Source organism: Staurois parvus, unplaced genomic scaffold, assembly GCF_062004578.1.
Source record: "Staurois parvus isolate SC_StPar_1 unplaced genomic scaffold, SC_StPar_1.0 ptg000157l, whole genome shotgun sequence".
Taxonomy (NCBI): domain Eukaryota; kingdom Metazoa; phylum Chordata; class Amphibia; order Anura; family Ranidae; genus Staurois; species Staurois parvus.
The window spans coordinates 5,784,825-5,802,244 of NW_028317953.1; the positions used below are offsets into that span (position 1 = coordinate 5,784,825).

Below are 17,420 nucleotides of genomic sequence, written 5' to 3' on the forward strand. Positions count from 1 at the left end.
AGAGGGACTAGCAGTAACACCAGGTATTTCACACAAAGGAAGAAATACAAAGAAAACCGGGTACTTTTTCAAGTACATGGTACAGCAGGCACATATCAGGTATATGAAATGTTGGGGGTAACATTCTTTAAAAGCCACCTATATCAAGGGGACTTATCAGCATGTGTGCAAATAAGTTCCTTATCAGTTTCCCCTTTCACAGTTAAGGGAAAAATTTGAATGAATGTAGAGTAGATCTGCCCGCTTTACTCATTGCAGATACCCCCAAATACAAATGGGTAAGTAAATAGGTGTATGCAAAATGAAGAAGAAAAAAAAAAATGTTCTCTCAGTCTGGCTTTCAGGAGGCCAGATGATGTCAGCATGCCCTTTTTAAAATAAACTACTTTGCACCTTCATTTTTCCTTTGTTGCATATCAGTACTGTTCATCTCAGCAGTCTCTTCACAAGCCACTTGTGCTTCCATGCATGCTGCTCCAGCAACTGCTACATATGTTTTCTTAGGGCAAGTTTCCTCATAGTGACTACAGTGAGCCATGTCTGGGCAATGTGCATTGGCATGGCCACTTGTACAGGATCACCAGTTTTTTTTAATATGTAGCTCTAAAATATTAAAACTGACTGAAATGTAAATTTAACATTAACATGTTACTAAAGGCAATTTAAAAAAAAATTTAAATAACAAAAGTGTTATACTCACCTGTTTTGTGCAGTGGTATTGCACAGAGTTGATCTGATCCTCCTCTTCTCGGATCCCCTGCCGGCAATCATGTCTCCTCCTGTTCTTTGTGTGTTCCCATAGCAAATGGGGAAAAACACTGTGTGCTCGCTCCCGAACTGTGTGTCTACAGAGCCGTGCTCCATAGACACACACAGCAGGACCTCCCATTCCTCTTTACTGCACTCGATTGACAGCAGCAATAGCCAATAGCTCTTGCTGCTGAGTCCCTGTGTGAAGAGGAAGAGAGGGGAAAAGAGATGCAGTCTTGCACAGCGCTGATCTCTTCTCCCCTCTCTTTATCTTCACACAGAGAAGGGGGAGCACAGGGAACTTAAAAACGTTTTTTTACCTCAATACAAGCAATGTAATAAGGTAAATAATGTTTTCAGGTTTAGTATCACTTTAAAGCTTATATGAGCGTTAACTATTTTGGTTTACATTTTAATTCATTCTTACTTGAGATTGATACATCACACAACATCTCCAAGGGGAGGTACCCTCTGAACAGATTACTGGGTGTGGCAGTAAAAACCCACTTCACCAGAATCTGCAAATTTGGCAGCATCTGCAGAACAGTTATGCCTAATACACACAATGAGAAATATAGACGAAAAAAAACATTTTTGGAGAGCTCATCTGATAATCTGATGAAAACTTACACAAAGGGACAAGCACGAAACGTAAGATAACAAAACAAATGATTTTAGTTTAATCAGTACAATATTTGTCTATAAAAATTGAGTGACCAAGACTATGCATGCTCAGAAGCTAAAGAATATATTAAAATGCAATACAGTTGTATTCTGTCTTCTGAGAATTTTTGTACCTCTAGTAACCTATTGTTTTTCGATATGAGACTAGCATGCAAAAAAAAAAACCCATAAAAAAACAAAAACGACTGTTCATCCGATATTCTCATCATGTGTAGAAGGCTTTAAAACAGCCACACTGGTAAGATATAAGAATGCTTATTAATAGGATTGCTGGGAAGAGGACTGACTGGTTTATTACCTTATATTAAAGTACCATCTATCATCCTGTAACATACGTTACTTTTTTAAGAATCACTCTTCCATAACAAATAAAGACCATAAAAAAGAGAAGTTTCTTTGGGTATATTTCAATGAAAATGCGTCATGTAAATACGTACTCCAAATACCCCCAAAACCCTGACAAATGAAGGCACCATATAGTGAAAAAAAAATGTCACATATATTAAACATTTCTATAAATTGCACAGGTTTTTGGCATCTCCATCCATCAGGCAGAAACATATATAAAACAAAAAACTACAAATCAGCACATTGTGTTTCACTGGTATAAAAATAGCCTGTAAACAGAAACGAGAATAGAAGTTCCAAAACAAGTTTGAATTTAGTGCAATAAAGGCATGCTGGCAATAGAGTTTATTTCAGGAGGGCTCGGTACAGGGACAAGGAATGTCTGCTCGTTCGCTCTTGTTCCATGCAAAATATCAAATCCCTGAGATTGACACGAGTGATCCTTGGAACAAATATTGCTTTGGGAATTCTGAAAACAGAGGATTCAGATCCTTGATACTCCTGGAAGAGAAAGAAATATGAATTATTTGCCATTTTATAAAATACATATACGATTTGATCTTTTCTGCAGGGGTATTACCGAGAAGATTGAATCACTCACATTAGTCTGTCCCCTTAAAGAATAACTCCACTGCTGTTTAGAAAAAAAACAAAAAACACATTCTCCTTTGGCTGATCAATGTACAACAAACATTTCAGATTCCTGTTTCTGTCTAAAGAAAAAAAGTTGATTATTCCACTTTGTGTCTTTGGATACTGATTTTGAAATGGGAGTGACCCATTCATTTTAATCAGCTGGTGCACATTCAGAGTTCTGAAAAGAAAAGTTGCAGGGTTGGCATCCCTTTAGAAGTTTAACCCATAGGCAACACCTTATCAAAAATTACATTTTATTTGCAGAGGATGCCTAAAACTTGACTTGTGTCTTAGTGCAGACTTCTGAGAAAATCATTGAGCCACACAAGCAGGAAATAACATTTTTGGGGAATTTCTGTACACAAACTGTGTGCGCCTCTAGGTTCCCACACGGCATTGAATTACACAAAAAATTAGAGTGCAGCACATTGAAAACGTTTTAACATTACAATATGGCTTTTGCAGCAATTGTTTATGCTATTTTTTTTCCATTTGCGGCATTTTCTTCCTATGAAAGTGAACATGATTACTCTACCACAGTAATATTCATCTGTGCACATTCACTGAAAGGAACACCCTGTAAATAAAGTGCTAATATACTGGCGGCTTCTGTGTTAAAATGCTGTGTCTTCACTTCTCCCTGGAAGCTGCTACTTACTTTTTGGGATGGTTGAGTTAGGATCTTTGGTTTACACTCCTAGATTGTAAGCTCCAAGGAGCAGGGCCCTCAAACCCCTCGTGTATTGTATTGTTACAGTACTGTCTCGTGTACTGTCTCCCATTATAATGTACAGCACTGAGCAAACTGTTGGCGCTATATAAATCCTGTATAATAATAATAATACACAGGGCACTTCATATTCATGACTTTTTGGGTTATGCTGCCACTAAGGTAAATAGGCACTGGCCAAAAAGGCAGGTATTCCCTGCCCAAGCTAACTGCGCCCCCCCCCCCCCCCCAATACACACGCCTCAGTTTTGAAGCAAGCTATGATGAACACAGACCAGAGGGGAGGGATCCCTGTGCCCTGTGATATACACAAAGAAAAGGATTCATCAGGTAAATCAACAATCCTAATTTCTTAAATCAAACTTCATAAGACACAGGGCACTTCATTTTCATGACTACATAGGATGTTCCAAAGCACTGAGGGGTGGGCAACAGAGCAAAAGGGTCAACATGCACAAAAAATTGAGTAGGGGATAACCCCACTACAAAGCTGCCTCAAAGATGTTTGCTTAAAACTGGTGTCCGCAGAGGCATGAACATCTACATGGTAGAACTTTGTAAACATGTATACAGAAGACCAGGTAGCAGTCACACATACTTGAATGGAAGCTTAACCACGTCAATAACGGGGACTTTCACCCCCTTCCAGCCCAGGCCAATTTTCAGCTTTCAGTGCTGTCACACTTTGAATGACATTTGCACGATCATGCAACACATTGTACCCATATAAAATCTTTATTTTTTTTATTCAAACAAATAGAGCTTTCTTTTGGTTGTATTTATTCACCACTCGGTTTTTTTTTTTACTAAATGAAAAAAGACAAAAAAAAGTTTTCCTTCCTTTTGGTTATAAAAATGTATGAGCAAGCAGATATACTAACAGGTCTGCATGAGACCTGCCCTTGAGAAATAGTGGATTAAGAAGCAGCCTGACCCTTGCAAAGCCCCTCAGGTAGAACAAACTGGGTATAAAATTAAAAAAATATCCTTGTGGGTTATCCTAGCGGTGCATAAAAAGTCAAATAATATTTGACGGATATCCATTAATTGGTCTTGAGCATTCCCGGTAAGATGCCTTCAAGATGATCCATTCAATACAGTTTATCTTTGTACACAACTTTTTTCCTTTATATCTTTATTATATGTCTGTAATTAGTCTTTTGTTTCCAGTGGCATTTTCATGCTGTTCTCTTAAAATCTCCTGAAGACGCCAACGGTTTGCAATACATGTTGAGTTGAACTTACTGCACATTTATTCAAGCAGTTATGGATTTTCTGTGATGGTTTTATTACTAATACTGTGAAAGTGTTGTTTTTAACAAGATTTATGTTGTAATAAAAATTCTTTTGATACACGTTTCTTGTATGACTTTGGCAGCTTGAAAATCCCTTGATTCTTTGTAATTATGCAGAACAAACAGAATAGCTTTGGGTTTAGGGCCTATTCTCCTGGATTCAACTGACAGCTGAGAAAATCTACATGGTGTGTGTGACTGGAACATGTAGACCAGATATACTGCTGCTACCTGAGCATTGAGACTTCTTGTCCTTCCTTGATGGTTTGTCCAGTTGCACCCTGATGGAGAAACCGTTAAGGTACACCGACCAGCATAGAAGAGCCAGCCAAATCACCCATAATTCTGGATGTTGATCGTCAACTTCCACTCTCTTGCTAGCCATGTTCCTTCAACCAAGGGGTTCTCCAAACACCTCCAAAACCTAACAGTCTGGCACCTGTCATCAAGACCTTCCAATTAATTAGAAGGATGGATCTACCAGTATTCAGCATCTGCGTGGATATGCACCATTCCAGCGATCACCTGGCCTTGGGTATGGCAGATCAAAGGACTCCTGATGTTTGCTATACACATTTTCACTCCAGAGCTCCTCAACTCATTCTGTCAGTGTGTTTCAGGCTGCATTGAGGGTGGTTACCATCTTCCCCAGCACTTTTTATAGACATCAGGAACTTCACCTGGGATCAAAGAAACAGCATTTCGTCTGCAGAAGCAGTAGTTGCACCTGTACTGTGTTGAGGACTAAGCTTAAATACTCCAGATGTTGTTTCGAGACCAGAGCTGTCTTCTGAAGGTTCAGCAACCAACCGAACCTTTCCAAGACTTGTACGGTCTGCTCAGATGCGGACATTGAATATCGAGCAGATTACTCCCTGTGAAGCAGGTCGTTCATGTACCCCACCAATCGGAATACTTGTGGTTCTTCAACAACCCCAGAACCAATGCCAACACCTTGGTGAACACTCTGGGGGACATGAAGAAGCTGAATGACAAAGCCACAAATGGACAGTAACGCAAATTGCAGAAAATATTGGTGAGTCCAGAAAATCAATATGTGTAGGAAGCTTCCTTTATATCGACTGATGTTTGAGGAGATGAAACAATCACTGACCAGGTAGACTCCATTCTGAATTTTTGTACCTTCAGGAACTTGCGGAAATCCTTTGAGGTCCAAAATGAGCAAGACATCTGCTTAAATTAGGAACCATAAACAGGATGTAATAGAAACAATGAGGACCCCCCGGACAAAAACCTTTGCAGGGCTGAAAAGAAAACCACCTTTTTTGTGGCTCCTATGATACCCTGAGCACAAAGTATGGAGGGGGAAAGCAGCAAAAATACAACTTGTAAACTCAGTAGATCAGGCTGAAGACACAGTTGTCTGCGACTTACTGATATCCAGATGACAATGATGACCTATAGACATCCCCCCCACCCATGCTGTGGTACTCCTTCCCCTGTAAAGAGGACATGGCTTCAGATTTGGAGGACTTGGGGGTCCAGTACTTCTTACAGAATTGGAACGTAGGCTTCTGCCTAGTGCTAGAGGCATGCTGCTTACGAAAGGAACTCTTCTTGTATTCCGAAGGTGACACCGGAATCTGACCAGTCATCTTGGTTGCCTTCTTTAGAGATAAGAGTGTGCTTTTCCCCACAGTCACGTTCTGGATGAATAAATCCAAGGATGGTTCAAACAAGTGCTTGCTCTCAAAGGGCAGCTTCTCAACTTTCTTCTTGTAGAGAGGGTTTGCTGACCAGCACTTGAGCCATAAGATCCTTTCCCATGTGGACAGACATGGTGCCCAACCAGGAAAGCTGCCATATGGAGTATTCCAAGGCATCCACTGAGGAATTCAAGACTCTCGGAAAATCTTGCAGGCACTGCCAGATACAGTAACAGGATCCCCTGGGTCAAATGCTCTAGAACAAAGCATATGCTTTTCCCAAATTTTGAGGGCTTGGCAACTCTCACTGCAGCCACCACAGCCTGCAGGCCTGTTGCTAAAAGAGAGGACTTAAAGCGGGTCCCTAACCTCTTATCCAAGGCCTCTCTAAATGCTGGGACCTTCAAAATTTTATTGAGGTAGAAAATGGGTGGGTAAAGAGCAATTGCAGAGCGAATGTGAATATTAGTGGTGGCGGTGCCATTACAGGGATAACTGTGCCTGGGGACCACCCTACCTGATAGAGGGATTTGGCAGCCGACCCCACTCCCCCCACCACCTTTTTGCCTGCCTAATGCCATAGCTTACTAAGGGTCAGCAGGCCTCTACACCCAATAACATTCTAATCAATATTAACACCTCAACCACTTCTCAACCTCCTCTTTTTAACCTAAGACAATGGACACAAACCACCACTCATTGCAACGGCAACATCCTCAACCGTGTATTCTACCACCTCTGCACTCCCTGCAACTTCTCCAACATCCCTTTTCCTCTCTCCAATCACAACCTTATCAGTTTCATACTCTCCCTGTCTCCTATCCCCCAAGCCTCCAAACTGAAAACCGTTACCTGCAGGAACCTTCACCACCTCAACCCTTCCCTTCTGTGATGGGCGCGGTGTCAGACCCCAGCCCTTCTCACCAACTTGTGAACGAAGGACCAGCCAATCCAAGACCACGCTGCCACTTACGCAACAATGCTACTCTCAGCTGCGCCCTGCACAAAGATTTTCCAGCTCGCTGGACCACAATCTATGTTCCAGCAGCCTGAGAGCGATTGTTACTGGGCCAGGTTAATTACGCAATTAACCCTTCACACTGCCACCACCACCTTTTTACAGAGAATGAGGAAACTCACAAACCTTAGCAGTAACACTAGGATGTTTGAATAAGCGTCTGTATACACACTAACCAAGATGTCAGAATAGCCTCCCAGAGCTGCTGTTTGGATGTAAACTTCCTCCCACCCTCATAGATCTTTTGCTTGAGGATGCTTCAAAGGTTCTCAATAGGATTGAGGTCATGGGAGGATGGAGGCCACACCATGACTTTCTCTCCTTTTATCCCCATTGCAGCCATTGATGCAGAGGTATTCTTTGCAGCATGAGATGGTGCATTGTCATGCATGAAGATAATTTTATTACAGAAAGCATAGTTCTTCCTTCTGTACCAGGGAAGAAAGTGGTCAGTCATAAACTCCACATACTTTGCAGAGGTCATCTTTACACCTTCAGGGGCTCTAAAGGGGCCGACCCACTCTGTTCCCATGATTCCAGCCCAAAACATGACTCCACCACCGCATTGCTGATGTCGCAGCCTTGTTGGAACAGGGTGGCCGTCCACCAACCATCCACTACTCTATCCATCTGGACCATCCAGGGTTGCGCAGCACTTATCAGTGAACAGGACTGTTTGAAAATTAGTCTTCATGTATTGTTCTGCCCAATGCAGCCATTTCTGCTTGTGAGCATTGGTTATTGGTAGCAAATAGAAGGTTTATGCACAGTTGCAAGACTCTGGAGGACTCTACACCTTGATGTCTGTGGGACTCCAGAGGCACCAGCAGCTTCAAATATCTGTTTGCTGCTATGTAATGGTATTTTAGCAGCTGCTCTCTTGATCCGATGCATGGATCTGGCAGAAATCTTCCTCAATGTGCCTTTATCTGCACAAACCTGTCTGTGCTCTGAATCAGCCACAAATCTCTTAATAGTGCGATGATCACGCTTACGTTTTCGTGAAATATCTAATGTTTTCATACCTCGTCCAAGGCATTGAACTATTTCACTCTTTTTGGCAGCAGTGAGATCCTTTTTCTTCCCCATATTGCTTGAAAATGGTGCTCTGCTTAATAATGTGGAACACCGTCCTTTAGTAGCTTTTCCTTAAATTGGGATCACCGGCCAATCTAATTATCACAGGTGTCCGAGATTGTTTTCAGTGATCAAAAAAGCCCTGACACACAATGCCATCCATGAGTTAAACTGAAAAACAAAATATTTCATCTTTGTGACACTTAAATATAATTTGCATAATAATTTGGAATGCGGTGTAAAAAGGTAAAAATGGTGCAATAAAAATATTTACAGAAAAATATGTAACAAATATATATATAAATAGAGAGAGCAATAACACAACAGAGAGATAAAGAAAGAAGTTTCAGAAGGTAGGATACCTGCAGAAGTCCTTGGTTTAAGCAGAGCTCAAATGTCCTGAACAAAAGGGTACCTTTTCTCCCAAAGTTTGTTCCTGATGTTAAAAGGGAGAATCTCTTCAAGTTCTCTCCAGGCACAGCCTTTCTAGTGTCCCAGCAGGGGGTGTCTACTGAAGACAAGGGCCAATCCCCTCATTTGGGGAGAGGTGTTAGGCAGAGACCCAGGCTGTGGCCCAAATCCCTCTGAGTTTATACCATGGTCAATAACCTTCCATAGGTACATGGAGCATCCTATCCACTGGTAGAATAATATGCAGAATCATATTCTGAACGTCCAGACACCAAATATGACATATCTTACCGTTCCAGATAAACACATATTGCTTTCTACTCTCGTGTAGGTGCCACATAGGGGTGTAAGGTGTCAGGTGACTCGTATTAAAATGACCTATCTGAACATTTGCTTTGTTTTAATGGGCCTTGTTCCTGTCAGGATTTGAGAATTTGTATGAAAAAGAGATTCAAGTGGGATGTACATTTTACTGCCACTCTGGAATGCTTTTCATGTCCAGTGACTGACTGATTTATAGCTTTATGACCAGGCCAAGACAAGAGTCTGATAGACATCATGGGACCAGCTAATTGAGTTTACAACCATGATGCGTATCCAGCTGTAACCCCAGCATACACGCACACCACATGCCATTCAAAAAAGGGAGGGGGAAGACTGAACGAAGTGAGAATGACATTTGCAGAGTATGATACAAGATGGTAGATTTTAACAAAATGGTTGTCTGCATCTAATCGCCACACCTTCTTCATCCTGCTACTGATTGCCTCTATAATAAAATCACACCCATGTCCTGCCCAGACCTGGCCACTGCCTACAACATACTGTCATCCTCCCTGGACACACTCGCTCCTCTCGCTACACGCAGAAGCAGGCCTTGCCTGCTACAACCCTGACAAAACAGACAACACCAGAAGTCTCAAGAGATGCAACCGTTTTCTTGAGCCAGAGTGGCGTAAAAAAAAAATCCCTGAAAGACTTCTCCCTCTACAAATCTACCCCTCTCAAATAGAACTCCTCCCTTCACACTGCTAAACAAACTTACTACACCACTCTCATGAAAACCCTCTCATTCAAACCTAGTCAACTCTTTTCTACTGTTAATTCTTTACTTCACCCACCACTGCTTCCAGCCACCAGCTTTCTTACTGCCCAGGAGATTGCAAACCATTAAACAAAAAAAACAAAAAAAAACCCCACAATTCTTGATGAGATATCCAGCGTCCAGCTTTCTCCCCCAACCAACACACCCACGTCCAACTGCACACTCAACACTTTCCTCCTTCAACCCTGTTACCACTGAGGAAGTTACCAAACTCAGTTTCGCTGCCCACCTCTCCACCTGTCCCCTAGTCCCTTTACAATTACTGCGGCCACCTTCCTGCTCCATCCTAAACTCTCTAATCCACATCTTTAACCTCTCCTCCTACACCTTTCCCACCCCGCTCAAACATGCGCTGGTCACCCCCATACTTAAAACAGGTGGGGTCCAGTGAGGGTTTTTTAATAACTTAAGACTCATCTCCCTGCTCTTGTTTGCCTCCAAGCTTCTTGAACACCTTGTACACAACTGTATGAGTTGGTACCTCACTGACAACAACCTCCTCAATTCCCTACAGTCTGGCTTTCGCCTGCAGCATTCCACTGAAACTGCCCTATTAAAACTCACCAATGACCTACTAACTGCTAAAACCTACGGCCAGTACCCCTCATACTCTTAGACCTTTCTGCTGCCTTTGACACAGTTGACCACCCACTCTTCCTCAACAAACGCAACTCCCTTGGCCTCCGTGACTTTGCTCTTTCCTGGTTCTCTTCCTACCTATCTCAGCGCACTTTCAGTATCCCATACAATGCCATCTCCTCTGCTCCTCTTCTTCTTTCTTTTGGGGTACCCCAAGGCTCCATCCTTGGGTTCCTCCTCTTTTCTCTCTATACTTCTTCCCTGGGCCAGTTGATAACCTTCCATGGCTTCCAATACCATTTCTATGCTGATGACACCCAGATCTATCTCTCGACTCAACTCACCCACTCAATCTCCTTACGTATCAAAAATTTACTGAGCGATATATCAGCATGAATGTTACAACACTACCTCAAACTCAATCTTTCTAAAACTGAGCTTGTAATATTTCCTCCTCCCTAAAACCCTCCCCATGACTTTACCATTGAGATCAACAGCACAACCATTGGTCCCTCCACACATGCCAGGGTGCTAGGTGTAATCCTAGATTTTGACCTCTCCTTCAGCTCCCACATCCAATCACTGGCTAAATTTTGCCACCTTAACCTCCGAAACATTTCCAGAACGCGCCCCTTCCTGACGGACAACACCACAAAACAGCTTATTCACTCCTTGGTTATTTCCCAACTTGACTGCTGCAACTCCCTCCTCACTGGCCTAACCCTACACAGGCTATCCCCCTTCAGTTTATTATGAACGCTGATGCTAGACTAATATACCTTACTGATCCGTGGCTGCTGCCTCTCTCTGCCAATCTCTTGACTGGCTTCCACTAGCTCAACATATTACATTCAAAACGCTAACCACAACGGACAAATCCATCCACAACATCACTCCCAGCTGCATCACCAACCTCATCTGCAGATATTGCCCAAACCATCCTCTCTGCTCCTCCTTATATTCTCCAGTTCCTTTGTTACCTCCTTCCAATGTTCAATCAGCTCCTACCCTGTCCGCCTTTAGGTGATCCTTTAAAACTCATTTATTCAGGGAAGTCCACCTCACCTCCACCTAAGAATTGTACTTGAGTCACCTCCATCATGTCATTACCTTCTGTACCACCTCCCCCTCTCTTTAGACTGTAAGCTCCATGAGCAGGGCCCTCCTATTCCTTCTATATTGAACTGTATTTTAATCTCACGCTTTATATTGTAAAGCGCTGCGTAAACTGTTGGTGCTGTAAGTAAACCCTGAATAATAATATTCTAGACTTTGTTTGTACTTGCAGTGTTTTTAGAGAAAGACAAAAACATGGGAAAAATGCATAATTGAAAAGATGTGTTTTTTTATTTTACCCAGGAACAATTGAGTACTGTCCGTGATACTTTTCTTATTTGCACGAACATACAATTTTGAGGACAAGCTTTCGGGGAAGGTCCCCTTCTTCAGGTCTAAGCAGTACCGAAATAAAGATTTAGCAGAATGTTGGAAGAGATGTAGGGGATGGAAAAAACCCCCAAAAAAACAGGGATATGATACAGCAAAAGCAAAGTCGGGGGGAGACAACACTAGCAATTTCCTTTAAGAACTAAAATATTGAGGTCTCCCAAAGTGTGGTCTGGTTGTGCGATATGGTGTCCCACAGGTGTGCAAAAGTCATCTACTTCATGTGCCTTGATGGTATGTCTGTGCAAATTCATCCTTGTTTGCAACTTCTGTCCTGTTTCGCCAACATAAGATCCTTTGCTACATTTTTTGCACTGGATAAGGTACACAACATTACTAGAGATGCAGCTGTATGAGCCGGAGATATTGAAGATCCCTTTTGAGTGTCTGACACTTTTTGATGGATTGATTTGGTTGCACAGTTTGCAGCGTTTCGTATTGCAGGGTTTGCTTCCATTATTTGTGACATCATAATCAGAAGGAAATTTCCTACTGATTAGTTTATTTCTGAGGTTGGGGGGTTGTCTGAAAGCTAGTTTGGGGGGGGTTGCAGAGCAGACAGCGGTGACAAACAGTCACCGGCTCTCTGCTCACGGAGCACTGAGAACTGCATTTATTTTACCCAGAAATACACTTCAATTGTCATTTGATACTGTATCCATCTCTAAGATGAATAGCTAATTTTTTTTTTAGGTGACCACCTTTTATGATGGAAACAAAAGCAGTATATGACCATGTACAAGTTCCCACACAGATACATTCACAGCATGTACACGAGTCTACTTGAGCAATGGATCTCGCCCATGAGTCCACTGAATAAACACTTAACTTAAGGGCAGCTAAGCAGTGAAATACACATACACACTCATATACAGGAAACTCTAACCTGTCAATGATACTTAAAATAACGAGCATATTTTTGTGATCCATGCACCCATGCTACAGGACTGCATAACACAAGGGATGTAACAAACTAAGCTCCCTTACTCATGAACTCACTTTATGTCCATCTGCTTATACAACAGAGACCCCTAATTTCAGCTTTTCTCTAGCAAGTTAAAGGAGAAGTACAGAAAGCTTGTTTGGCTGTATTTTTCCTGTGGATCACAGGAGTGCAGTCCATTCTGCACTCCTGTGACCCCTTTTTAGCTGACAGCATCACAGAGCCGGTCCAGGCTGAGGAAAGATCCCGACAATATGGTCAGGATCCACCCAGGAGCCTCAAGCAACACTTGCCAGCTGCTCCTGCCCCCTCCACAGCCCAGCACTTCAGTGAGCGTTTGGGGGGGTTGCAGAGCAGACAGCGGTGACTAACAGTCACTGGCTCTCTGCTCTCGGAGCACTGAGAACTGCATGATCATCAGTTTGATTGTACAGTTCTCAGTCCTAGAGCCAGCGGAGGACCGATGCTGTATCCACCTAGGTAAGTATGCTTTCTAAAAAAAAAAAAAAAAAAAAAAAAAAAAAGGACCCCATACTTCTCTTCTGATATAAAAGATGGGGTTCAGGTTGTTACACTACCAAAAAAGAAAAAAAAAACTGACTTTTGTAGGTAAACATAAGGGTTCTAAAGGGTATTTAAAGTAGTATTAAAGCCCCTATTTTTTTCATTCAAGTATTCATATGCATCACAAACCAATGCTGCCATATAAAAGACACGTCTGATTTCTATTGCCAGTTGCAAGAATCTGCTGCCAATCACATTGCAAGATGAGGAGCTGGGGAGTGGCTTGCATCCCCAGGCTGCTGAGCTGCCTGTGTATGTAGGCAACAGCACACCAGGCTGTAGCCTGGGGCAGGAGCATGCTCATAAGAATGGCTCCAGGGGATCCAGGAAGCAGCAAGAACATCTTACCTATGGAACCTAAGGAGAGATAAACTTCCAAAGGCAATTAAAAATGAGGCTATAAAAAGAAGGCAGACAAAAAAGTGTGTTGATGTTAAAGAATACTTTGCTTTTTAAATGGAAGGTTTAATATCACTTTATTTATAGCTACCTGGATTTTATCACTCACATACATTACATCCTATGATGAAATGTATGTGACTAATGAAAAGGAGTGCAGTCATACAAGTAAGGTAAGACTTCAAAGTGCCTTCTAGGATCCTCAAGCTTAATATGAAAATCTTATATTTTGGGTTCAGATCTTACTACTTTAAATCCAGTTTACTTAAAAAGACTACTAACTACAGGTCACTGAATAAGAAGGCTCTGACATCCCCAAAGATGCAATGCCACAAGGTCGGGTCTTTTATATGACAACCTTGTGTGATCCAAGGGAAATTATAGTAATGCAGCACAGCTGCCAGCACAGGGTTGAAAACGAGGTCAAATCCGCAGGAAGCAGCAGAAAGCCCGAGGCAACATTATAAATGAAACAACCCCCAAGGGAGTTGCAGCAAGCAAGGAGTGATGTCCTTCAAACTTTGGAATTATAGAAAGGTGAAAGTATAATCAAATACTTCTGCTTGACATTTCACAGAGCAGACAGTGTATTTTATTCAGTGTAACATCACACTGAATAACTACCTGTTTAAATGTACAGCAAGAACAAGACCACACTGGCAAGTGCCAAGAAAACTGGAAAATACTGATGTATGTCTACTGTTTAGAACCTATTGAAAAAAAGTACAACTCCAGCCAACCACGTGAGTGCACATTTAAAATACTTTTATGTGCAGTTTATTATATTTGTAACTCTGCTCAGCCAGTATTGTGAATGCCACACACCTCTTCCACAAAAAGACACCAGAGACCAACACTACTTTTTCACAGCCTGCAGCTTCCGGTTTTACCTCTCCACTTTCAATCTACTTACTGGACTATGAATCAAGACCACCACACTGGTAGAGACCTCCCTGCACTCTTCCCCACCTGTTACTGACTCAGCTGTGTTTCCAGATTTCAGTAACAGAAACGTGTCAAGGTAACAGTGCTGTGAAGTGAAACATAGACTGATCTCATTATACTGGCAATCCAGTTCTTTGCCAAATTTATAGTGTGTATGAAAGTTGATTATTGGATAAATAGTGGTTTATGAATCAACTATAAATTTCAACAAGCAAGGGGATAAGCTTTAATACTGTCCAAACCATTTTATATCTGGGGGTAAAAGATAAGTTCACCTTTTGAAAAAAATAAATAAAAAGCTAATTTTTTTGCAGGTAAAAGAATGTGCATCTATTTATTTTTTTTCCTAAGGAGCCTGCAGAGCATTGCACCCATGAACAGCATATCACAAGTGCAATCTCAGGCTCCTGCAGACTCTCAGCATGGCCGATAGGATAAACTACCCCATTGGGCTTTGGAACTGTGAATAGGCTTGAAATGAATCCCTTGAACCTGTCATTTGGCAGTACTGGTACAATGACTCCATAGGAAAGGTGGTTTCAGGACACTCTGCAAACTGAGTTTTTGGTTGATTTGAAAGAAGAAAGCAGTGAGGTAGTAGAGTTTTGAACTCTCAAATTCTTTTGAAACCACGAATTGAACCCAAAAGATCTAGGATGTCTGTGACTCAGAGATGCAAACTTTAACAGATGTCTCCTCACTCTTAGGAGACCCCTTCATTGTAAAGAGGGCTTTGGGGAAGGTAATGTATATCCTAGCTCCCCTGTACACCATTATAGTGATATGACATGTATACAGTATGTATATCCCAGCTCCCCTGTACTCCATTATAGTGATATGACATGTACACAGTAATGTATATCCCAGCTCCCCTGTACTCCATTATAGTGATATGACATGTATACAGTATATATATCCCAGCTCCCCTGTACTCCATTATAGTGATATGACATGTATACAGTAATGTATATCCTAGCTCCCCTGTACCCCATTATAGTGATATGACATGTACACAGTAATGTATATCCCAGCTCCCCTGTACTCCATTATAGTGATATGACATGTATACAGTATATATATCCCAGCTCCCCTGTACTCCATTATAGTGATATGACATGTATACAGTAATGTATATCCTAGCTCCCCTGTACCCCATTATAGTGATATGACATGTATACAGTAATGTATATCCCAGCTCCCCTGTACTCCATTATAGTGATATGACATGTATACAGTAATGTGTATCCCAGCTCCCCTGTACTCCATTATAGTGATATGACATGTATACAGTAATGTGTATCCCAGCTCCCCTGTACTCCATTATAGTGATATGACATGTATACAGTAATGTGTATCCCAGCTCCCCTGTACTCCATTATAGTGATATGACATGTATACAGTAATGTATATCCCAGCTCCCCTGTACTCCATTATAGTGATATGACATGTATACAGTATGTATATCCCAGCTCCCCTGTACTCCATTATAGTGATATGACATGTATACAGTATGTATATCCCAGCTCCCCTGTACTCCATTATAGTGATATGACATGTATACAGTATGTATATCCCAGCTCCCCTGTACTCCATTATAGTGATATGACATGTATACAGTATGTATATCCCAGCCCCCCTGTACTCCATTATAGTGATATGACATGTATACAGTATATATATCCCAGCTTCCCTGTACTCCATTATAGTGATATGACATGTATACAGTATATATATCCCAGCTCCCCTGTACTCCATTATAGTGATATGACATGTATACAGTATATATATCCCAGCCCCCCTGTACTCCATTATAGTGATATGACATGTATACAGTATGTATATCCCAGCTCCCCTGTACTCCATTATAGTGATATGACATGTATACAGTATGTATATCCCAGCCCCCCTGTACTCCATTATAGTGATATGACATGTATACAGTATGTATATGAAATGTTGTATACAGTACTTACTCCTAGTCCCTCCGAGTCCCCCGCGGCGGTGGAGAAGGTGTCTCTTTTCAGAGGAGGAGAGCTGATCTCTCCTGCACCTGTCCCCTCAGCGGCGGTGCCGCAGAAGCCAGAAAACGGAAGTTGTAAACCGGAACGTGGCTTCACAATGAGGTTTGGAGAGCAGGTGCAGTCGCTTCATGCTTCATCTGTGCTTGCTGCTCCCCGCTCGCCACAGGAATTTCTCCTTGCATTTGGCGAGCGGCTTTTTCAAGCCCTGATCTAACACTTTTAAAAACTATTTACTGAGCTGGTCGGAACTAATTCCTGAGGCAGTATATTCTACATTTTCACAGCTCTTATTGTGAACAAACCTGTTTGTTGAGGTTAAATCTCTTTTCCTCCAGATGTAAAGATTGCCCCCTTGTCCTCTGTAATGATCCTAAAGTAAATCACTCTGCACCAAGTTCACTATATGGACCATTTATGTATTTATACAAGGTCATCATATCCCCCCTTAATTGCCTCTTCTTAAAAAAGAGAATACATTCAACTCAGTGGTTTTGCACAGAACAGCCCCAATCCTCCTATTTTCGAGTCCCCTGCTGGTGCTCCTGGCCCCTCCCACCTGCCAAGGGCACCCAGAGCAAGCAGCTTGCTATGAGGGGGCTCCCGAGCTGTGGCTTGGCCCTGCCCCCGCCCTCTCCTCACTGGTTCACTGGCTGTGATTGACAGCTGTCTCAGCCAAAGAGGAGGGAAAGTTCTCAGAGAGACAACACTCTCATGCACACTGCTGGATTGCAATGGGGCTTAGTTAAGTATTGGGGGGGAGCTGCTGCACACACATTTTTTTCTTTTACATTCATGCATAGAA

At 42.1% G+C, this 17,420-nt stretch overlaps 1 protein-coding gene across 1 annotated transcript in view; it reads right to left on the reverse strand.

Moving 5' to 3' along the window:
• Window positions 1–1,402: 1,402 nt before the first annotated feature.
• The window catches only part of TAF4B (TATA-box binding protein associated factor 4b), a 172,375-nt gene continuing 156,357 nt past the window's right edge, over window positions 1,403–17,420 (reverse strand). Inside the window, exon 14 of the mRNA XM_089675705.1 lies at window positions 1,403–2,283. Coding sequence (XP_089531831.1) covers window positions 2,128–2,283 — 156 coding nt within the window. The 3' untranslated portion in view covers window positions 1,403–2,127. The remainder of the gene's footprint in view (window positions 2,284–17,420) is intronic.